At 44.4% G+C, this 24,978-nt stretch overlaps 1 protein-coding gene across 1 annotated transcript in view; it reads left to right on the top strand.

Moving 5' to 3' along the window:
• The window catches only part of FNDC3B (fibronectin type III domain containing 3B), a 308,226-nt gene that overhangs the window by 16,007 nt on the left and 267,241 nt on the right, over positions 1–24,978 (top strand). The window contains exon 3 of the mRNA XM_015415259.1: positions 13,625–13,700. Coding sequence (XP_015270745.1) covers positions 13,625–13,700 — 76 coding nt within the window. The remainder of the gene's footprint in view (positions 1–13,624; positions 13,701–24,978) is intronic.

Genomic DNA, 24,978 nt, shown 5'->3' on the forward strand with positions numbered 1-24,978 from the left:
ATTCCTGCACTTTCCCCGGGTTCCGCGTGTCCCTTTTCAGTCAGTGGGTACCCTCTTGTGGAGCCCTGACCTGGCTAGCCCGATCTCATCAGATCTTGGAAGCTAAGCAGCGTCCGCCCTGGTTAGTACTTGGGTGGAGACCACCAAGGAAGTCCCAAGTTGCTACCCAGAGGTAGGCAATGGCAAAACACCTCTATATCTTGTCTTGAAAAACCGTATGGCGTCACCGTAAGCCAGCTGCGACTTGATGGTACTTTCCACCTACCACCTATCCCGGAAGCAGCTGGGACACGAGACAGCATTCTTTTCACTCAGGCTACAACTTATGCAATTGGAGGCCATAATCTAGAGATTCCTAAACTTGAGGGTTGCAGGTGCTCTACTAAATGAAAATAGAAAGTATACTTCGGTCCCTGCCACACGGCAGGAAAAACACCGGCCAAAGTGCGGCTACTTAGAGCCGCACCAAAATAGAGATGCCGCGGCGGGATCCCACGGATCCCCTGAGCCGTGGTGCCGTTGCTTCCCGGCACGATCAGATGCCAGGGAGGAAGACAGTCGGGAGGGGGAGGCTGCCGAACTGCGCATGTCTGAGCATGCGCAGTTCGGCCAGGAGCCGGGGATGCGCAGGCGAAAGGACGCGTCGGCGATCCCACGGCCGGCCTTGATGCAACCGTCCCAGAAGAACCACCTCGGTAGGTGGTTCATTTTTGTTCTGTGTTTTGGGCGGAAGAGCCGGATCGGGGACGGGTGCGCAACGCTTCGCAGATGTTGTGTTGGGATCGCGCCCGTTTGCTCCGCCCCCGATCCGTCCCTTTCCCGGCCCAAAACTTCTCGTATGACCAGGGCCTTCATACTTACACTGGAGAAAAAATTGGAAGTGTATTCCGTAACAGGGATTTACACAGATACTTGGCTAGTGGCCACTTCTTAGGGCAGGCAGCTCTGTCTCTTTTCTGCACCATGTGATTAAGTTACTAAATCACTTCCAAACACAGCAGAATCAGATGCCTTCTACTCAGAAGGTGCCATACTTTGAACAGCACAGAAACTTGTAATTTCATTGTGTGATCAGCTCATGGTTCTCTCAAGTCACTGTGGCTCACGGGGACAGAGTGACTGCCTACACCTTGACTATTTTTTTGTGGGCATGTTATACACAGAGTGCAAAATTATTTGCATGCCTTTGAAATTGGTTTGGAAGCTTCAGTTGGCACATAATGCAGCAGTGAGACTCCTGTCAGTCGCTTGGAAGAAGATCACTCCAGTGTTGCTTCAGTTGTTCTGCTTCCAGGCTGAATTAAAAGTGCTGATATTTACCGTTGAAGATCTTTAGACTCATTGAACCTTATATCTCTTGTTGTTCTCCTGTGCACCAGTTATATTTCTCAGAACACCTCCTTGTGGTGCCTTCTCTTAGGACTTTGTGTACAGTAGCAGCTAGGCTGCAGGGTTTCTCTGTGGTATTTTTGGTCCTTTGGAATGGCCTACTGGAGTGAGTGCACAGGGCACCTTCACTGGCTGCATCTAGGAAGGCATGGCAGGCAGTTTGTTTTTACATTTATTTTGGTAGGGCTACCATATTTTGAAAAGCAAAAAAGAGGACATATTTCCCGACTGACTACTTCAAACGAATGATCACCAGGACAGATCTCATTTTAAGTATTCCTACTGTTTAATCTCTGATAATTGCTACAAACTAGAAATATTCCTAACCTTCCAACCCCAAAAGAGGACATTTTTATCAGTTTTTTTTAAAAGAGTCCAAAAGAGGACAGACACCAAAAAAAGAGGACGTGTCCTCTAAAAAGAAGACATCTGGTAACCCTACTTTTGGAGTTTTGTGTCCTTACTGCGTGTTGCTGCATTGTTACTGCCTTGAATTCAAGGAAATAAGGTGGGATATTGGTACAAAGCAACTATTTTAAGATGATGTAAGTTTTTCTTCCTGGCATTGGATCTCAGGTGTGGTGACCCATTTGCACCTGTAAATCACTCGATGTGTCTTCCCCTTCATGCCTCTCATGAATCTTTGGAAAACCAGCCCAGACATATGGTGCCACTGACAAAGCTTTCTTAAGCATGTGTTTGCTGATGATGTAAGATTTAGTTGGCTGGTTCAGGCATGCCAGTTGATCAGCAAATATCTGCAACTGCAGGTTGTATTTCTCTGAGATCTAGGAATTTCATAGCTAGCTTGGTATAGTGGCTAAGAGCAGTGGACTCTAACCTGGATAAACCAGTTTGATTCCCCACTCCTCCCCATGAAGCCAGCTGGATGACCTTGGGTCAGTCACAGTTCTCTCAGAGCTGTTCTCTTGAGCAGTTCTCTGAGAGCTCTTTCAGCGCCACCTACCTCACAGGGTGTCTGTTGTAGGAAGAGGAACGGAAGGCAATTGTAAGCCGACTCCTTCCGGTATTGAAAAGTGGGGTATAAAAACCAACTCTCCTCCTCCTGCTCCTCTTCAAATGTGAAGATTTGGATGGCGTCAATCCACACTTTCCACAGCCAGTCATTAAGCTTATCAACTGATATACATGCCTGTGTGTATCAGCCAATAAAACAAGTTCATTTGAATTTTTATTGGTTACTGGTGATGTTTGGACTGTAAATGCTCTCTGTGTGAGCTTTTTAAGTACTGTTCACAATAAGCAATAGCCATTGGGTTGCTGTTGTCTTATTGCTGATTTTCCTGTTTTACTAGTGACTGGCTGTTGAGATCGTTGAAGTAGCCCTACTGGATATAAATTTTTAAAATGTGAGGGAAAAGTGATCATTACAATAATCCTGCTCAAAGGAAAAAGGAGACCTGATATTGAACACCACCAGTATCTGATTTGTAATGCTGCAAAGAAACTTTTGGAAGAGTACAGTCCCCCAGTGATGTGATCCAAACATTTCTCTCACTGAACAAGATACTCCAGGTTCCTTTTTTTTTTTTTTTTTACTGGGCGAGGGGGTATGGATGCTATTGTGCAATAAATTGCTTCTAAGCAAGCCTTGACAAAAAGAAAGCTGTATTTATTCCTGCTCCTGTTTACCGTAGGATTAACTGCTCCTGTGTACTTTTGCAAAACCAGAAGCTACTGAGAAATGGAGAGCACATTTGCTTCTTTTGGAGGAAGGGGGAAAGAAATGCTGCTACATTCCTTTGCATAGAGCACTCTCTGTAGCTTTCAACAAGTATCCATGTAGAATTACTGGAATTGTTTGGTACAAGCATGAGGTGGCCAGTGTTGTCGGGGAGCTGCTGAGACCCCAAGATGTTAGGAAGGTTCACTGCCCATCCCTGACCTGTTGCCCCCTGTGTGTTCTACCTAGTTAATACTTGGATGGCGTTGCTACACAGAGTCAGGCAGTGGCAAACCACCTCTGTTCATCTCATGCCTTGAAATCCCAGTGAGGGGTCCCTACAGGGCTTTTTTGGTAGAAAAAGCCCAGCAGGAGCTCATTAGCATAATAGGCCACACCCAACAGCAGAAACTCATTAGCATATCAGGCCACACCCCAACAACACAGCTTATGAACATATTAGGCCACACCCCCATGTTGCCAGAAATTAGGTCATCCCTCCACACCCACCTTTTGCCTCTTATTCTGTTCACCTTGTTTGTCTTCAAAACCCAGGGCTTTTTTTTGTAGCAAGAACCCCTTTGCATGTTAGGCCACACACCCTAATGTAGCCAATCCTAATAAGTTTCTGCTGTTGGGTGTGGCCTATTAGGCTAATGGGTTCCTGCTGGGCGTGGCCAACTTGGGAGCCAGCCGGAACTCCGTTCCTGTGCGTTCCTGCCCCAAAATAGCCCTGGGTCCCTATATGCTGGCTGTGACTTGACGGTATTTCCATTACCAGTAGTGGCATAGTAATGTCACTCTTGGCCACTGTGTTAATGTGGCCGGAGTGGTTGGCCTGCTTTTGGCTGTGCTGCAGTGCCATCATGGTGGATGGTCGGAGGATGGCATTGCTGCCACTATCCCACCAGATGTGCATTGAGCTGCTGCCTCCGGCCTGGTTCTGAGCCTCGCTCAGGCACAGACCGAGCTGCTTGTTTGACTGCCCACGCTTGTGTGTCTGCATGGCAATTCCCCATTTTGTCTTGAGTGCATTCTCAAAAATCTTGTGTGCTCAACCCGAAAGATAGGCAGGCTGTAGAATACAGCGCTCTGTAGCTTAGGGTTCTCCCAACCTTAGAGATCAGCAGTGCTGCAGAGGGTTTTCATAATATTGGTAGGTTGGCTCCAGAGGCACTTTTCCCTCACAGAGAAGTCATGTTCCACTTATAGAAGGTGTATTCTACACCTTGGAGATTTCATAAGAAAGGCAAGGGTCCTTTCTGTTCTTGTTTATCGTGCCATCTGTTGTTTTATTGGTTTTATTGTTTTATGAATCTTGTGTTGTAAGCTGCCTCTGAGCCCACTTGTGGGATAGGGTGGGGTATAAATAATACTAACAATAACGATAAATTTTAAAAAGTGTAACTAAATCCAGAGGTGGCATGACCATGTGACCCTGTTAGTATACGATCTTGAGAACATAGCTATTCTACCACTTTATGAATGGCAGCAACAAACGCCTCTGGGACAGTACTAGAAAAAGGGTTGTCAGCCCTGGCTTGCAAAATTTCTGGATATTCGTAGGTGCTGTTTGGGGGAAGTCAGAGTTTGGGGAGGAAAAGTGGCTCAGTGAGGATGTGGTACCATAGACTATCCTCTGAAGCTGCCATTTCTTCCAGGGGAACTGATTTCTATAGTCTGGAGATCTGCTGTAATTCTGGAAGAACTCCAGGTTCTACCTGGAGGTTGGATACCTTAACTAGAAGCTACGTTCCTTCTGTTCATGGTTCTTTGAAACCAGGTCATTTTTATTAATTAAAAAAAAAAGTTATGTGTCACAGAATCTGCCAGTAAACTCAAGCTCATGCCTCAAACCTGCCTGATGTAGTAGTAGTAGTAGTAGTAGTAGTAGTAGTAGTAGTAGTAGTAGTAGTAGTAGTAATAATAATAATAGTGTCATGTTGATGGTGGTTCTCAGGGAGGTGTTGTGAGATTCTCTCCTCTGCCGTGGTTGAATTGCAACCGTGAAGTATCATTCGCAAAGGTCTCCAGACTGCTCTTGCTAAAACGCTCTCTTTTTCTTGATCCAACATGGTTGGCTTTACATCACAGGGAAGATTGGACATTTATGAAGGATGATAATGGGATTTTTTGCATCTCTTTGTAACTGGAGATTGAGCATTAGGATGCTGAAGCTGGTTTTGGGGCGACTTGCTAGAATACTGTCTGGTTACCATAGCAACGCAGCAGGCCCAAATCACTCAAGAGGTAAAAGACCGAGAGCATAGGAGGATTGGAAGACCTCAGTTTCCAGGTCCTAATAATTTGAGCCCCCACTTCTTAAGGGTCATTCTTGGAGCACTTGGGAGTAGTAGACTGCTTCCAAACATGTGCAAAGTGCATTTCCCTCACCACTGAGTAACTAAAACTAGCCCTGACATATATGTGGGATTAGTAGGTATTTCAAGGACTTATAAAGGGATTTTAAAGACATTGGCATTCTTCACTTAAAAAAACAACACTGAATTCAGACATTGTTATCCATGGGTTAAGAAATCTAAACTGTGGTTTGGTAGGATGTTTAAGTATGGTTTGCAGTTTGCTGACAGACCAGAATTGGAATTTTTTTTTTGTTCTAATTATTCTGTGGCATGATATCTGAACAGACACATCTTAAATTCTCTGAAATAAAATAGTTTATATGAAGGGGAGTAGAAATTTCACACAAAGTTGCTTTATACTAAGCCAGCCCATTGATCTTTCAAGATCAGTCTTGTCTACCCTGGCCAGCAGCGGCACTCTAGAGTTTGTTATATTACTTGCTGCCTGGCCGTTTTAACTGAAGATGCCATGGGTTGAACCTGGGATCTTCTGCATGCAAAGCAGATGCTCTACCACTGATGCAGCCTCAAGGTTCTGACAGCATGGATAAGTGTGGCCCAATCAGCTGAGCCTAAGAAAGGAATTCATCTTTGCATCAGATTGAATAGGTAGGACACACTTCCAGCAGCAGCACTGATCTCGCCTCTTCATTGGCAGAGCTGAGTCCAGCAATACCGCTGCCAATCTTTTCACACATTCTGGTTATGAGAGAGTTAGTCCAATCTAAAGTCAGCAACATCCTCCAGGCTTTCCCACCCAGCATCATTTTCAACTTATGTGGCTTCAGCTTGTTCCCCTTCAGCCTCTTTAATTCGTATTCAGACAACAGCCCAAGACACAGGCAAGAGTTTAACTGCTTGTGGGATCTTAGTTAATGAAATATAGTCCCAGAGCTATGTACAATCTCATTCATTGGATATTAACCAACATACATGAGAGGACCAAACCCTGAGATATTCCACATGCCAACTCCCAAGGAACTAATGGGACAAAAATGCCAAACTATTAATGTGCCTCCTCATTCTCAGTTCCCCAACTCCCACGTAATTCTCTAAAATGATTCAATTAAATGGAAGGCCTCAGTGGTGTAGTGGTGTAAGTGGTTAAGAGCGACAGACTCTAATCTGGAAAACACGGCGTGATTCCCCATTCCTCCACCACATGAAGCATACTGGGTGACTTTGGGCCAGTCACAGCTCTCTCAGAACTCTCTCAGCCTCACCTGCCACATAAGGTGCCTGTTGTGTGGAGAGGAAGGGAAGGCGATTGTAAGCCACTCTGAGACTCCTTCAGGTAGTGAAAGCGGGGTATAAAAACCAACTACTACTACTACTACTCCTCTTCCTCTTCTTCTTCTTTGGTGTAGTGGTTAAGTGTGCAGACTCTAATCTGGGAGAACCGGGTTTGACTCTCTACTCCTCCAGCGTGCAGCTGCTGGATGACCTTAGGCAAGCCATAGTTCTGTCAGAGCTGTTCTCTCAAGATCAGTTTCTGTCAGAGCTTCTCAGCCCCACCTACCTCACAGGGTGTCTGTTGTGGGGAAGGGAAGGGAGTTTGTAAGTTGCTCTGAGACTCCCAAGTGAGGAACAGGGTATAAATCCAATCTCTTCTTTTTCGTCTTCCTCCTCCTCCAGTGGCAAAATTAGCTGTTACATCCAACAACATGAACATAGCGACATTGCCTGTAGCCATCTATATGCAGCGGTCACCAGGCGGCTTATCTCAAAACAAGCCCCCAAACCAGGTTCAAAAGGATCAGTGATACAAGACTGAATGGCACGTCATCCATTTAAGACCTTTATAAACTTGATCTTCCCAAGTCTTATCAATGTTTTGTGTTCTACATTTTATTCAAAAGAAGATATAACTGTGGTGAATAATTCATAGCCCTTTGCGAGCTGGAAGGCAGATGCCTTTAAATGCTGATTGAGCTGAGGTCACGGATGAACTGGCTCTTGGTGGTTTGTTTTTATCTCTTCTGGGGCTGATTGTGGTGTCTTTGCCATCCCTGCCTGTCCTAATCAGCGTCTTCCGAAGATTTTGTTGCAACACTAACGTAATGGGCCACGTTGGCATTCTTCTCCCCCTTCTGAGACCTTATAATTTAACCATCGCAATGGGCTCTTGCAGAATTACTGTCATTTTGAAGTGCATGTACTGCTATACGGTAATTTCTGTTTAGTCTCTTTTCAGTTTTTCAAGCACTTTGATGGTGATTCTGACGTGGCCTTTGTGTTGCTATTTACGGAAAAGCCACCACACTTTATCCAGAGGACGTGTTGGTTTGTTCTGGACATGGTTGTTGTCCCAGACAAATTTCATGAATCCTAAGCATGAATTTTTTCTAACCTAGCAGTGGCCACTTCATGGGGTCATAACCAAAATTAAGATAGACAAATCCCCGGAAGCTCTGCTTTTAAATCTCAGAGAGGAAAATGCTCTATCTAATACACAAAGGAAAAGAATCTCTCTATTACTATTTGCAGCCAAAACCACATTAGCAGCCACATGGAAATCCACGAGTAGGCTAAATGTAAACCTCTGGTACAAAAATCTATGGAACCTTTATATAATGGAGAAAATCTCAGATACTCTGAAACAAAATCTATCTAGAGGTGGTCAGAATGACATTGTATGTATATGGTACCCCATACTAGTACATCTATCTACCAAAGAAACAGTACCTGATGTAATGAACACTCTGCGTCTATGGTAATTTTCAAACTGTATAATACCGACAAATTGTACGAAATGTATGAAGCCATTGAGAGGTGACTATGCTCATGCTTACCTTGTAAATCTTTGCTGTTTATAAAAATGAATAAAAATTATCTGTTAAAAAAAAGAAGAAGAGATTATATTAGGGCTAGTGAGGAGACAGGTTGTTGGAAATCAGGCTTAAAATAAGTGAACGATATTCACTTCTGTGAGTGTTTTAAACTGTGGTATATATTATTATTGGCCTGACCTGGATAGCCCAGGCTAGCCCGATCTCATCGGATCTTGGAAGCTAAGCAGGGCTGGCACTGTTTAGTATTTGGTTGGTAGACCTCCAAGGAATACCAGGGCCATGATGCAGAGGCAGGCAAATGGCAAACCACCTCTGAACGTCTCTTGCCTTGAAAACCCTGCAGCTGTGACCGGACAGCAAAAAACCCCCATATTGTTATTTTTAAGACTTTTTATTGTATTCACTTTAATGTAAGCCAGCCTGAGCCTCGTTTGTCAGAGTAGTGGAGTATAAATGTGATAAATATATAAAGCATTGTGCTTGACATTGGGCAGTGAGCCACCACTGATGGTAATCCCATGGAAAGAGACCATTTCTAAATCATACTTAGGTTATTGCCAGACGTCCGCTTTTTGAAAGAAAAGTTAAAACTAGCTGTGGTTGGGGAGTCACGGTTGCTACCAAAAACAACAGCCCTGTGTTCTCCTGGTCATGTCCCCCTCTCTGGTAGCATTTAGGAAAAATGCACACTGAACGTGACATCCTCATGGTTTGTATCCGTTCCACTTGTTCATAGGGAAGCTTGGAGACTGCATCCTTTGTTTGTCACTATATGTTACCAAATAGAGAGGAGAAAGAGAGATGGGTTTGCTTTCTCAGTGGCCACTGTTCATCTCTATTTCTGGCCCCGGCCTGCAGAGCATAATGGAGTGTGTTTTGTGGTATGGCAGAGCTCTGAAACGAGAAACATCTGTCGGGTTGCTTTGCAACGAAGTGACATCTGGCATCACTGCTGTGCGACGGTCTCTGGCTTGACTCTCTCTGAAAAGGCCTGCACTTTCTAATGGGGCAAGTGGATGGCTCACCCCAGAGGGCGAGTGTAGGAGGAGCTTGAGAAATCAGTTTCCATCGCTGAGTGGAGTTATGGGTCTTGTTGTTGCGCCAAGGTATTGATGCATAGCAGACAGAGAGACGCTATACGGAGAAATGGCACCATTCAGTGGGATCACAGTCTGCTCAGGGGCTGGCCATCCAGTGTTGAGCTTCAGTTTACTGTCACAGAAGTGAATGGCATCTATTCACTTGTTAAAAGGGGGAGATGAATGAATACGTTTGCAAACGCTAGCTCTACCACTGAAGTTTGTTCTTCCTGAACCCAGAATGATATTCAACTGCTCAACATGTAGAGTTGAGGATTATAACCTGTTCTCTCCCCCCTGTCAAGACTTGGAAACCTGTGGTCCTCTCAGCTGTGTCACTGATAGCACCATGGACTTTCCAAATCCTTCCCATGCATTGTTAGCCACCCTATATCGGACCTTGCAGGAACAGTGGTCTCGCTGCTGGGAGGCAGAAGGGAATAAGATAAAGGTGAACAATACTCCCTGAGCCCGCTGCCTAGCTGGCTCACTGCTTCAGCTGAATGTGGGACAGGGAGAGGAAGAAGGAAAAGGGGAGGAAGAGAAGCTTCTCTGGGATGGATATACAGGCAGAGTTGGATGAAAATCTATGATCTGCATCTTTTCTCTCCCTGTCTACAGCAAAAAACTTCTGTTTACTGAACAGAGTCCAGAAGTGTTTTCTACCTCCTAAATGCCACTTGTGGCAGGACCTGAACTTCTTCTTGGGATACCAAGAATCAAACCTGCTGCTCTATGCATAGCCTTGCCCTGTAGTCTGGGTTCCTGTGTCTTGCTTTTTCAAAGACCCAGCTACATATATATATGCAACTGGAGTTGGGGGGGGGGCCCTCTCATTATTGATGTGGGTAAAGTGGGGGTGGGTAGGAACCCTCAGCCCTAAAACAGGTCTTTGTTTAAGACAACTCTTCATCTGTGGGTGCTGATGTACTGTGATTCCCTACAGGAGCCTTTCTTTTGTGCCGTTAGAATACAACCCTCTTTTATTTATTATTTATTTATTTTTGGATTTATATCCCGCCCTCCCCGAAGGCTCAGACATGGACTAAAGTAAACTCAGACAGCTCCACACTGCGATCAGGATACTGCTGCTTGCTAAGCTGTGTAATGTAAACACTCACTATAAAAAGCTCTTTTCCCCTATTTGTGTTTTCGGGAGGCCTTAAAACAGGAAGATGCAATATATTTCGAAGCAGCTTTTTTGTGTGCTCTGTATGTAGCGCAAAGAGTGATAGCTGTGGGGTGTGTGTATGTGTGTCTTTCTCGCATTGCCTTGTTGGGAAGCAACATAAAAAGAAGAGGACTTATTCTCTTAACATGTATCTAAGATGGTGTTTTTATTAATTGGATCATTCCAGTTGGTATACAGAAATCTTGAAGCAACCTGTAAGCAGCAGAAATAATCAAATGTTACCAAATGGGTTCCTGCAAGTTAGCTGTTGCAGATGTATCTGGGGTACCTCTTACAAAGAGTCTTATTAAAATGTAGTGCTGGTGGATATGATGGTGCAGATACCGAGTGTCTTGTTTAAATTAGGCTCTCTGCCACTGGACGTGCACCATTGGAATGCTTGGAGATCCATTGCCTTGTTGGCTGTTGAGCTGGTGTCACAAACCTAGTGGCTGTGAGCCGATTTTTAAATGGGATGCTGGGCATGACGCAGCATCCTACAGGAAGGTCCTTCTTCCCAGCATCAGATTTGAATCATGCCTACCGGGCACACAATTGTAGACCAGCACTATCATAAATTTGAAGTTAGCACTACTCAAACTGCCTGGGAGGGTGGGATGAACACAACCATTGGTCCATCAAGGCCAGTATTGTCTATTGAGGCTGGCAGTGGCTCTCCAGGGTTTCAGGTGGAGGACTTTCACACCACGTGCTACCTGATCTTCAACTGGAGATGCCTGGGATTGAACCTGGGACCTTCTGCATGCCAAGCAGATGCTCTACCAATGAGCTATGGCCTCTCCCATGAGGGGGGAAGTACCATTTGATCAGTGTCAGTTTATAGGCTGTCCATAAAGACTGTGGCAGTCCCTAGGGTATGTTTAACTGGACCTAGGTATCTTGTGGGAGCTCTGACCAGGTTTGCGAACCCATTGCTATCATATGGTCAGTACTTAATTTTCAGAAATAGATTCCTTTCTTTCATGACCTTACATTATGGGATGGAGTCAGTGAGTGTGTGTTTACAGGCTCACCCTATGCCCAGTCAGATCTTGCTTGGTGTAGTTGCTTGTTGTACCTAGGCAAAGGTTGGTCTATGAGTACTCTGTTTCCAGTGGTGGTTGGCCAGATCTGGGAGCTCCCATGATGACTGGGTATTTTTGTAATGTTAGTCTCAAGTGTTGGGTATTTGAGGATTATGGCTCTGTGAAAATGGATGTTCCATTTTTAACTTTTGTGGCTGATAGTTACTGATAGCTGATGAGTATATGTCCTCATTGGTCTTTATCCGAGCTCTGCTCGTGAGGTCTTCCTGTGGTATTGAATTCTATAAATTGACCCAGGGCATACAGTGCTTTTTTTGGTTTGTTCTAACCCCTACCATGAATCAGCTACATTGGATGACCTCAGATCCAGTGAGCTGTAAAAAAAAAATAATCTGGCATATTGTTGTGTTTGAGACACATGTCTAGGTGGTCTCTCATCCTATAATAAATCTTTTGTAGTTCTCTTCTGCCTTTTTTTTTGGGGGGGGGTGTAAACGAAAAAGTACAAGCTTTTTCATCACTGGGAAATGCCATTTTCTCGACCATTTCAATTCCTTTTTCCTAGATCACCTTCAGTTTTCATCTCTCTTTGATAGGTGGGTGACTAGGGATTATACTCAGTGTTTGAGAAACAGGTGAACTATCAACTTCTATACTGGCATTATGTTTGTTATATACTTGTTTCATTTTTAATGCCCTTCCTAAATAATTCATAGCATTTTAATATTTCCCTTTTCTCAGCTACTGCAAGCTGAACTTAAGTTTCTACTGAGATAGATCAAGATGGGTGGCCATTTTAGTCTGCCTGTAGCAGTAGAAAAGAGTAAGAGTCCATTAGCACCTTAGAGACTAACAAAATCTATGAGCAGTGACTCACGCAAGCTCATACGATACCACAAATTTTGTTAGTCTTTAAGGTGCTAATGGACTCTTACTCTTTTCTTAAGTTTCCACTGAGTTCTTCTGTCAGATCCTCAAGAAACTGCTAGGCATCCCTAGCTTTCTGAATGTTCAGTGCGAAGCATTTTCACCTAAATCAGTCCCACTGAATTCAGCAGAGATTTCTTTGGAGTAAGATTTTACAGTCTTGGGGAACATTCAGCCAAGTCCAACTTCTGCTGTATTGAATAGACTTGTCATTCACAAATTAAGCACCCTCAGTATGTACCTATGACTCCAGGTTGTTTGAAGATCTTTGGGAATAAACCAAGGAGTCCCATTATAATGCGACTACTTTTTCTTATGAAAATTTATTTGCAATGAACAGCAGTATTGTTTTAAGCTAGAATGCAAGGAATTCAATCCCCCCCCCCCCCCCCCCAAATCTCCTTTCTTTTTTGCTTCGGCATCCATCCCTCCCCATCCTGGTCCACTGCACATTTCATTTGAAACTTCACAAGTAGTTTGCCTTAGGGTGTGAATGACTGTCTGATACACACAAGTCCAAGGTTCCCTTTGGCCTTTTGAACTAGGTATTTTGTTTGGGTTTGTTAGGCCTCAGTGCTCAGCTGAGACAGGGTCCCCTTTTATTATTCAGTAAGGAAATCAGCGACTCTACATTTCAATTCCACTGCCATTTGGCCCTGGTAACCTGTTTACTTTGCTAGTTACCGTAATTCTAAAATTTGCCTCTTCTGCTTGGCTTAGATGGGGGTGTCCCCTATTCGATGGTATCCCTTCCTAGGTTTAATTTCAGTAACCAAGATACTTTGGATCTGAACTGATTCTAGGACTCAGCTCTATGTCTGCCACCCCCCCCACACACACAATATTTTTAATATTATACTCTTATTCTGGAGTAAGATCAAGATGGGTAGCCGTGTTAGTCTGTCTGTAACAGTAGAAAAAGAGCAATAGTCCAGTAGCACGTTAAAGACTAAAAATTTGTGGCGGGGTATGAGCTTTCATGAGTCATTGCTCGCTTCTTGAGAAATGAGCAGCAACTCATGAAAGTTCATACCCTGCCACAAATTTTTGTTAGTCTCGAAGGTGCTACAGGTCTCTTGCCCTTTTCTTCTGGAGAATGTTTCCAAGTGAATTAAAACAGTATGTTCTGAGCAAGAATTTGAGATATGTCTTCTTTTTTTTTAACATTGGCAGGTCATTTTCGTTCAAGTTAATCCAGGTGAAACCTTTACAATAAGGGGCGAAGATGGAACACTTCAGTGCATTCAAGGTAAGGAAGTCTCTTCAGAGCACACTTCTGTTTAATGCGGAAAGTAAGTTTTCCTCCCTTGATGTCTTTGATTGACTGCCTGCGGGTCTTACAATTCGTCCCTTTTCTTAAGCCGAAAGCTTCAGACGAGATTTAGACAACTTGGGGCTTGATTTGAAGAATCTGCATATTTGTAGAGGGATATTCCATAAATACAAATGCACAGATTCTGAAGTTACTTTTGGCCCAACTGCTATACCATTCTCATCTTACTGATTCGTGCACTGTTGTCCCCCAGTGGGGCATCAGATACTGTTAAAAGTAGGACTTGATCTGGTGGTGAGCATCTCCCTCACTCAAGTCGTTGTGAGCTTTCTGCTGTGTACATAATGCTGAAGTGGCACCTTCTCTGTACTTACAGCACAGTGCATTGTGGGAAGCTTACAGAAAGGTTGATCAAGGTCCTGTTTCTGGCACATAATTGGACTGAATTACTTATGTGGCACTTCCTGTGCAAGACATCACTGTGCTTGGAGCAGCAAGGCAGGAGCTTGGTGTCACTGAGATTTGCAGAAGTAAAGTAGATGCTAGGCTTGCCAAGTCCCCCCGGGGGTGGGGAAACCCCTGCCCCAGAGGCCCGTTCCCCACCGCCGGCAGATCGGGCCCCGGGGGGAACTCCACCCCGGCATGCCGGGCACACTGGGGGCGGGGCCATGGTCATCCGAGGGAAAACTCTATGGTTTTTCCTCGGATGGTCGTGGCCCCGCCACCGGTGTGCCCAGCGTGCCCGCATCACTTCCGGGCGACGTGGATGCAACGCGCGCTCCAGCCACAAACCGGGAGTCCCCCGCTGTGGTTGAGTTCTCACTTGGCAACCCTAGTAGATGCAGCAGGATGCTGATTAATTCTGTGGAACGAGATATAATAGGCCATTAGCGTTAGGAAGTCTAGTACACAAATCTGTTTATATGGCATTTGGTATAGTCAAAATTATCCTGAAATCTGACAGGAAGAGGAGGATCTTCTGGGAGGCCAGTTGACTCATGAGTCTCTGGTGAGTACAACCGGGGGGGGGGGCTGTAGTCCACTGTACCCAGATCCAGACCTGGAATGATGTCAGTCAGATAGAACATCCGCAGTCTGTACTGTAAACCTGCAGCCTAGCCAAGGGGTAGCCAGGTTGAGGTAGTGACTCGATCAAAGGCCCCTAACCTTTCTGAGTCTTTAGGCACCTTTGGAATTCGAATGCCGGGTGGTGGTCGCAACTACAAAATGGCTGCCGCAGGAGGCAAAGCCAACTACAGAATGTCAGAGGGTTAGGTTATGTATACTTCTAATAATAACTGTTCATTGTTTCAGGCAGACGTTTTGCTTAACAGCATGCTGTTCTAAAATATGTTCTTCAAAACACACAACTTACCTTCAGTCACACAGGATCTTGTGCTGTGGTGGCAGTTGATGCCAAAGCAACATTTTAAAAGATCTGCACAGCCGGTCAGAAGCCCTGCTGGACAAAAGCACTGACTGACCCTGCCCATTTTCTAAAAACACTCGGTGGGTGCTAGGAAACATTGACAGGTGCCACGGCGCCCAAAGGTACCATGTTGGGGACCCCTGTATTAGATTATCGGACTTCAGCCAAGGAGACTGATGCTCAAAGCCCTGTTCAGCCATGAGGTGTATTGGTTAACCTTGGGCACTAGACACTCTCTGCCTTACAGAGTTATTATGAGGATAAAATGATGGGAGGAATGGGAGACCTGCGTGTGACAATATTACAAGCGGGGACTGAAGCTGAGAGAGCAATGCAGGAGCTTAAAGTTTGTAGCAGAGGTGAAATTCGTACCCCAGACTTTCCCACCTCACATGAGCAGCTGCTGCAGTGCTGCGGAGCTGCTTGCGATTCCTTGACCTTTTTAATACAAGTCCCAGATTTGTTCTGAGAGAGACGTGGAAAGCCAGAAGTTAAATGTCAAGCTGGATTTTCCTTGCTTCGGCCACACAAAAAGTGCTTGATCAATATATAATTCATGCTTAACGCTTGAAGAAAGGCAGATTTGTGCCGCATATTAGCACGGGGAAACTTTTGAAGTAAAGCTCACACCTTTAAAAAAATGCCGCTTGTAAGATTGCCAGATTCTGGGGAAGGTGGTGCGAGCAGACACGCACCGTATGTGTGAGTCATTCATAGTAACTAAGTCCTACCCAGGGGCTATGTTTTTGGCTTTGCTCTGCTGCTTGAAGCCGGTGATCATGAAAGGCAAAGAACTATTAGCTTGAACTCGGCATTAAGAAAGGCACATTTCAGTTGTGACCTGCAATACAGTAATTTCATCAAGCTGACTCCATTTGTTTTTGTTTTGTGTGTGTGTGTGTTCTGTTTAAAGTAGAAATGAAAAGGAACTAATGAAAATGATGTGTTCTAGTGTTGACCTGGCCTTGTTGAGAACCAAGGTTTTGGGTTTGCACGTGCCTTTGGAAACTGCTGGAATCAGGCATATTCTGGTCTTGTATCCAAATTTACACACCTGTTTTGCAAAGCTAATTTCAAGAAAATTCACCGCTAAACTGTTGCCAGCCTCTGACAGCTATTCTTGGTTCTGGTCCTGGATGCCAATCCTAAGACTATTGCCATATTTCTGCTAATATAGTAGCAATTGTACAATATACTCCGGGATAGGCTGCAGTACAGAGAACTTGAGGCACTGGAAGGTATTGCAGAGCAACGTCTATGCAAACTGAGAGCCCCATTCCATATCCTGGCCCCAATCTATACATTAAATCAAGTTTTCAGAACACGTCCTTTAAAAATGTTTGGGCATTTGTTGGTTTGTATTATGTATAAAATGTTTAAAAAAAAATTAAAGGTCTTTATAGTACTCTGATCTGCTGTTTGTCATGTTACAAAGAAATCTTTCCTGATATGGACCAATATGAACCTCTGGGTCCTGCAACAAATGTATGCAATTTACTGAGATAGAATCCCTGAAAACACATTTGTTTTCTTTGCGCACAGTCGCAGGCCCGTAGCCAGGAATTTCTAAGTCAAGGAGCATTTTAATTCCTCGAGGGGCACTGGGGTACAAGTCACGGAGGCAGGGGCAGAGAGTGCGGCCGAGGTCGCCTCTTGATTGGGGACTAGCCCAGAGAAAGGTGCGGTACAGGGGGAGTTCATGATGGCTGTTGCATCTTGCCAGAGGGTTGGGGAGGCTGGACTGAAAGGAAGTTGGGGGGCATTGGCAGGAAGTCGGGGCGGGCGGGCCCCAAAATTCCCCACTGTAGCTATGGGCCTGCACAGTCAGAAGGTGTGAAGATAACTATGTCTGGAGTAAAAGGCAGATCCTTTTCTGGTTACATTATTGTTTATAATACCTTGTTGTTTATAAGTTAAAGATATGAGTTAAAAATTTCTTTGACTGGCCAAGAGCCCCATAGTGTGATTTGGGCTCCCAAAAATAGAGGCACTTAGGAAGTTTCAACAAAACAGTTGGTGAAAAAATGCTGCGTTTGGGTTGAAATGTTCTGGACCTAGTTTGTTCTGCAGGTTCAGTAGTAAGTAACCCTAACAGCTTATTTCCCTCCCTTCCCAAGACCCATGGTGGGTAACAGCAATGTAAAAACAATGTAAAACAACTTGATAAAACATGATGAAGCAGTTTAAAAAAAAACCCCAACTTATTCCCTAGCCAGCAGGGTATTCCCCATTCGCCCAAACACGGAACCAAACTAGATGCTACATCTTGACATGAGTTGGGATACAACTGCCCAACCTGTGCAAGATCTGGAAAACTTAACTTTAAAACAGAAATAGCTGCTGGGGAGTGGGTGGCCCCTTTTTTTGGCTTCATGTGTCTGCTTATGAGATTGTGTGGTAGGGAAACTGGAAGCCCTTTCTCTCCCCTGGTAGCACTCCAGAGCTGAATGCAGTGCTTTCAAGGTAAGTTCCTCAGATCTTCCATGAGACAGTGAGTCGGGTTGGGCACCTGTGTCCTGACTCATCTCTAGTTGGCTCTCAAGCTACCCTTGAAGCTCTCTGGAACTGCTCTGTTTTGTAGCCTCACCAGAAAGCCAGAAGGGTAGGAGCCTCCCTGACCTCTTCTGGGAGGCTGTTTCAGAGGCACAGGGCGGCCACTGAAAAAGCTTGAGGCTAGGCAGGACATTGAATTAAGAACCAAAAGGTTAAGGAAATCTGAATAATAGGACCCAATATTTATGTGAATAGACTTGAAGCATACGTATTACCAGATATACATGTATTTATTACAAATTGAATAAAAACAAATATTGGCCCAAGTACTAGCCTCAATTCAGAATAAGATTTAACACCAAGGATTAGACCGCTATTGACCCTGACCAAACACATTTCAGACCATTGGCCTTTCTCAGTAGTCAAACAATCTTGTTATAGAAGGGCTCCAGACATTACAATAATACAGTCATTTCTTAAACTTAGACCAAGGTGAAAATGTTTGGGAGAAGAAAGGAAAGAAATACAACAATGATTAATTATTAAAATTAATGCATTCTTATTGATAATATGCCAAACCCTGACCCTAAGTTACTTACCCATAATCATTATCTGTGATCTAAGGCAGAAAAATAAATCAGAAGTCTCATTCTAGATAGCTTACTGCTGCCATGGTCAGGTACATGGTTCAGTTGTGTACCTAAAAAAGTTTTTAGGGATATTCTGATGAAAAACACAGTTTTGATAAATCATAGCAAAGAACTGAAACGACATGGAAAAATTAAAACCAAATAATATTGCATATCAATAGAAATTACCTTTCTTTCCTGGTCAAATTTTCCCCCCTGGATGCAGTCTGGAGCCAATAGTAATGTAGTAGAACATAGTGCAAGGCACTATAAATGCCAGCCAAAGGGCTGATGCAATCGGAATGGGAAAAAAAATTGTGCATGTGACCGACCACAGGTTACTGGAGGGAGGGGGGAAGGACAGAACATACCTTAGCTAACGGGGGCATTGATCTTCGACTTCAGTGATGGTAGACTATGTGGACAAGGATGGGGCTGCCACACGGAAACATGCAGGAAGAGGCAGTCCTTCAAGTATGTGGGCCCCAGATACCCTAGGGCTTCAAAGGTGAGCACCGACAGCTTGAATTGGAAACTAGTTAGCAGCCAATGAAGAACCCTCAGAATAGGTGGGACATGGTCCTCAGCTAACAGATAAGCTGCCTCATTTTGTACCAACTGGTACATCCATATAATCTTCAAATGCAGTCCCATATAGAGCTCATTACTGTAATCTAGCCTCGAGGTTCCTGATGCATGGGTCAGCGTGGCCAGATCAGGTGCCCACAAACAGATAACCAGCTTCCTAACTAGATGTAGCTGGGGAAAAAGCATTTCCCCACAGTCATGGACACCTGCTTCTCCAACAGGAGGCCAGGATCCAACACGACAGCTAGACTTTTAACATGCTGTAGTAGTTTTATATTTCTGGAGAGAATTGGGAACTGAGTAGGTGTGGAAATATCCCCCCTCCATGTCCATTGCCTGGGAGGGCACAAAGGTGTATCTCTATGGTGATGTGGGGCAGAAATCTCTGCTAGGGGTCTGGTAGAACCCAGAGGAGGAAACTTGTAGTTGTGAATAGGAAACTTGTAGTTGTGAGCAATGCTCCCTCTAAGCTGTGGGGTCTTGTGAGCAAAAATTCTATTTTGTGAGCTACCGGCATGAAAGTTGTGCGCAAGCAATCTGGCTACTGCATAAATCAGTTTGCTCTGGAGCCATCCTTCCTGAGCTAAGACAAAAATGTGTGAGCCGGAGGCTAAAGAACTGTGAGCTAGCTCACACTTACTCAGCTTAGAGGGAACACTGGTTCTGAGTAATTCCAAACCTTTATAAAAGGGAGTATTAAAGCTCCCCCAGGGGTGTGGGATTGTAACAGGCAGATACGATTTGCCTCATTAGGGGCTTTCTTCTTTTTGTTTTGTAAACACCTAGTAGAGGAGAAACTGTAAGATGGCATGAAATTGCCTTTGTATTGAGATGTTGAATATGTGACTTCATGCGTAACTACTAATGTCTTAATGCAGACTTCTTGGGCACTGCTTCCTTTAATTTCATTTGAAGTATTTTTTCAATAAAGTGCATCCATTCTGTAACTCAGTTAGTATCCAGATTATGACGTACTGCTTTAATGACCTTAGATTGGAACAGGCAGTTTTAGTGGTTAATTTCAGAGCTGAAGAAGAAGCAGAATTTGTTGTAACTTGAACACACCAAATAATTTGCACAAGCTTTTATTTACATTAGGTCACGTGGCTGCTCTGCAGCTGTCTCAAGTTTTTGATCGAGTGGTTTTTACCTAATGAAAAACATTTTTGCATTGCTTTCTGGGACAGTATGATCATTTTGTGGAAATTTTTTGGAAACCAAGAACATCATTCCATTTATGCATTTGATCAAAACTTGGAGTGACCTGTAAAGATCCACCATATCGTTTTCTGTGCTTTTTATTACAACTAAACATCTCAGTAGTAAAGCTAAGGTTTCTAATTCTGTGTATCAGATTATGAGGAGAAAGGATCTGTGCACATGTATCTTCTAAGCCTTTTGTATTTGTATTAAGCAAGTTGACACGTGGGTATACCATATGGTTTGTGCTTGAACTATTTACTTACTGACTCGCTGAGACCCAAGGTGGATTGCAAAACATAAAAAACTAAATCAGGCATTATGATTAATAAACCATCCAATAAACAATGCAGTAGGATTAGGATTACAGAATTGGAAAACAATGCAAAAAAGAAAAAAGGGGAAAAAACCCAGTCCTAAAGCATGACTTGCTCTAATGCGGACAGTGGAGAGTACAAAGGTAGAAAACAGTGTAATAAAGGTAGGTGATCCGTTCAGTAAGCATTGCAACAGATTATAGTCCTGTTCCCTTACAAAAGAGACTTCCTGAGCTTTCCCATTATACTACATTTTAAGCTGTTTATAAAAATGCACTTCTGAACATTTCTACCTCGTAAGTACCATCAAGGTGGCTAACAAATTAAAACATGCACAATAAAATCAGTTTGTTGTGACAAAATTACCTTTAAAGTAGCCAGATTTTGTGCCCAGTCATGTCTAATTAGACAGAAGAATACGGCTTATTTTAACAAATTTTAACCCCCACTGTTGGACCTCCTGATGGCACCTGGTATTTTTGACCACTGTGTGACAGAGTGTTGGACTGGATGGGCCATTGGCCTGATCCAACACTGGCTTCTCTTATGTTCTTATGCTTAACCAAGCATTGTATTTTAAGCCCAGTTTATTTATGCCATGCAACCAATGTGATCAAGGTACTGTTTTTGACTATTTTAATTTTGTTCTCTGGTCTTAAATTGTAATAAACTTGACTGACTGACATAATAAAATAATATCGTTAAAAATTAAAACCAATAAAAACACATCACTAAAACAAAATTAGAACTAAAATATACACACAAACAAAACAAGAGGTGCGTGCCTTGCAGGACCTCCCTAGATCCTACAGGGCATGCAAGGCTGATCTTTTGGGGCAGCCTTTGGGGTGATTGTAATCCACCAGGCAGCTGGTATGCTTCAGCTGTGTCTTCACCATCCATGCATCCTACCCTGCTTGTTAGTGGATAGACTTTAATGGTTTTATATTTTTAAAGTTTATTTATTGTATCTTTTGTATTGTTTTTATCGGGTGTATGTTATATGTTGTTAACCAGCCCGAGTTCCATTCGGGGGAGAAGGGGGTGGGATGTAATTTTGATAAATAATAATAATAAAGGTCAACACCTTCAGGTCTGAGCTCTAGGCTGTAGTGTTGTAGAACTGTGTGTCCCACTGTGGGCTCCTCCACGGCTTCTCAGGCTGCTGCGGCGGGACTGGCGCGACCCGCGCCAGACCCTCGGCGTACTCCAGAAGACGTAACTCCCTGGGGAGGGGATTCAGGGGGCAACGAGGGTCGCAGCTGCCGCCATCTGGGACAGGTCGCAGGCGGACAACCAGGAGCCCTTGGAAGGCCCACCCCACTTCCCCCATGAAGAAAGACGGTGGAGAAAAGGGCTCATCTCCTCAGCCGCTGACGCAAGGGGGACGTGCACGGTCCTGAGTGTGAGGCGACTGGAGAAGTCCGGTCTTACCTAAGGGAGAACGGTTGGAGACGCTGCAGCAGACGGTGTTGGGCTCCTTAGGATCACTGGAAGTGGCCACTCCCTTATACTCCCTGACTCAGGGCAAGGTCCAGGGGGAATCAAAAGAGGGCGGGACTAGGAGAGAAACACACCATAGGGGTGATAGAAGAGGTGACGGACAGGTGGAGGAAGCAGTAAGAGGATGGGGAAGGGAAAGGGGGGTGTTACCAAGGGACGCGAGGAGGATAAAAGGAGGGAAGCAAGGAGAGTCGAGGAGGATATTGGAGGTGACTGGCTAGGCAAGCTAGAGAGACGGAGATGCGGCTGTCGACCCCGAGGAAGGTGACTCGGGGAGTGACGAAACTCCCCGACCCTTCCATGTCTGAGGCTCTCGCTTCCCTCCGAAGCCCAAAGCCAACACGGCGAGTGTTCCTCCAAGGCCAGGGGACACCCCAGGGCACGACACTGTGTAAGCACACTCTGATTCCCAGGGCTCTGTTGGTAATTCTAGTAGAATCCTGTCAGGAGCAGGAAAATATTCATTTGTTTTTTGTGGGTTCCCCCCCGGACCATCTATAGTGTGGTGTAAAAATGAATAACTCCCATAATCTCCATTCCTTTATACGAAAGTGAGTCCCGGAGCATACATGTGTCTTAGTGACTCTTGATTTAAAAAAATATATATATATGTAAATTTTACAAAACCAAAAATCTGTTTCTTGAAATTTTCAAAATGGTTTGTAAAGTTACAGAGTTGCCCGGTTGAGGCATTTCCTTATTGTTACAACACATTTCAGGCACGCAACTTTGAGCATTTATTGCAAATTCAGATCTCTTATAGCTTGCAGTGTGGATGGCTGTAAAATAAAGGATGTGAGGAGGCCCCAAGGTAAAAATAAGCAGAATGTATGAAATATATAATCACTGGAAATACACAGAGCAAGCTGAAATATGGTGCAACACCAAGACTTCTAAAGAACATCTGGGGCAGCAGTGTAGCTCAACTACAATTCTATTTAAGGTCATTAAAGAAAAATAATTGTTAACCAGATTTTAAAAAAATAATTATTTTTTTTCAGCTCTGGTTGGGTCACTGATTTTTTGTTTTATACCAGTTCGTATTCCTTGATCTGCAGTCACTGGAGTGGATCCTACCTCTATGCTATCGCTCCACCCAAGCAAAGTTTATGTATTTATTTAAAAAATTCAGAGCCCACCTTACTTCAACCCTAAGGAGATTTTCTCTAACTTAAAGCATCTCTTCCATTGGTGAAAGAGCAGCTTAAATTGGTGGAACACTGCTCAGAGGATGGTTGGATCCACGCCACTAGCTGGTAATGATGGCCAGTACCCTACCGGTCCACACAGCAAAGTCTGAATCATTCCCCCAACTTAAGTAGCTCTTCCACTAAAGAAAGAGCCAGTTGGAGGAAGGCTTCAAGGTGGTAAGATCCATTCCATACATTTGTTGATTTCTGCAGATCAAATTTCTGTGAGTAAGCTACACAGGTAATGCGGCAATCCTAGATTCAGGATAGCAATGGACGTGATCTAGCTAAACAGTCCAGATTTGATGTTCATGTTGAGAATCATTTGGGCTCCTCCAGTCTTGAAAACAAAACAACATTATATACATTAATAGAAGCAGCAAGAAAAACTTGAAGGAGATTTTTTTCAGAAACACTGTATTGTAAGGTGGGAATTGGAAGGGTTCCAGTGGATCATGTCATGTGACAGAATACCAAACAGGTTCCCCATGCAAGATTGGGATATTTTATAATTTAAATAGCAGGTTTAAAAACTTCATGGAATGGTTTTTTACAGGGTAGGGTGCAGTTGTATGTACAGCTATGCATACTCAGCTAGAATGGCACAGAATTTCACCTCCTGAAGAATTTTCCTTGCATGTATAAAGTAAGGGTTTTGGGGGTGTATCGTATTGGATTGGCAGAGCTGCCTATCTTGATGAATGCTTCGTCCCATGTGAGCAAAAGCGCAACGCAGGTAGACACCTTCAGTTGCTCCATATTGATTGATCTGCCAGAGTCCTTTGCTCCCCCCCGCCCCCCGCCCCCCTCAAAATCCAGCTTTTCCAATTATACATGTCATTGTATTCAGGGCATTCCAGATGTGATTGTTCCCCTGAAAATTTCTGGTGCTTTCTAGTGGCCAGCTGGGTTAATGTTTACAAGCCAGCAGCAGCTGTATTGAGAGCTTTATTTTTTGTGATTAATACAATCATTAATTTGATGGACAGTACGCTGATTAAAATAGCATCGCTTGGCCTTCTCAAACCATTGCCAAAGCCCTTTCAGAACTACTTTCTCTTCTCTGGCTCACGTCAAACTGTACAGGTGTGCAGGTGTGGCAGTAATTAGCTGTGCACCTGTGTGATAATGGAAACACTTTCAGCTTGTTACCTTTGTACCAAATTGTACAAAATTTCCACATTTAAAAAAAAAAAGAGAATTGGCAGCTCTTTGAAAATGTGTTGGAACAAGCCCGAGATGTCTCGAGTCTCAGTCCACTTTTGACAGACTAACTTAGTGAAACAACTACCATTATACATCTCTATCCTTTATATCTATCAGTCCCTTGCCTTCTTCCTGGAGTGCCAGTAAAACAGTACATCGCCGTGTACAAATAAACAATATAAGTTGATTTTTATCTGCAATGTAACAAAATTACAACCATCCTTATACTAATACTGAAGTGGCCCCGTGCGTGCGGATATCTAAATCCGCGCTCCGGGGCCACCTGGGGGGCAGGGAGAGGTTTGGGGACACGTGGGGCGGTCCCCACGCCTGCAGAAAAATGAGAAACCCTGGGAAAAAAATCAGGGGGATGTTTAAATCCCCCCGAAACTAAGAGAGCGTCCCCTGCGCATGCGCAGGGGACGGGAGGCCAGGACAAGCCTTGGCTGGCTGGCTGGCGGGCTGGCAGGCTGGTGGGCTGGCGGGCGGGGAGAGACCAGCGAGGCCTGGCGGCTGCAAGCCGCTCAAGCCTCAGTTAGGAGCGGGGAAAGACCGCAGTGGGGGGGGAGAGCGGCGAGATGGGGAGGGCAGGACAAGGCTTGGCGGGCGGGGAGAGACGGGGGGAGGCGGGGAGGGCAGCACAAGGCTGGGCGGGCTGGCGGGGGGAGACCAGCGACGTTCGGGGCCGCCCGCTCAGGT

The sequence above is a fragment of the Gekko japonicus genome, unplaced genomic scaffold, assembly GCF_001447785.1.
Source record: "Gekko japonicus isolate JY-2015 unplaced genomic scaffold, Gekko_japonicus_V1.1 scaffold320, whole genome shotgun sequence".
Classification (NCBI taxonomy): Eukaryota; Metazoa; Chordata; class Lepidosauria; order Squamata; family Gekkonidae; genus Gekko; species Gekko japonicus.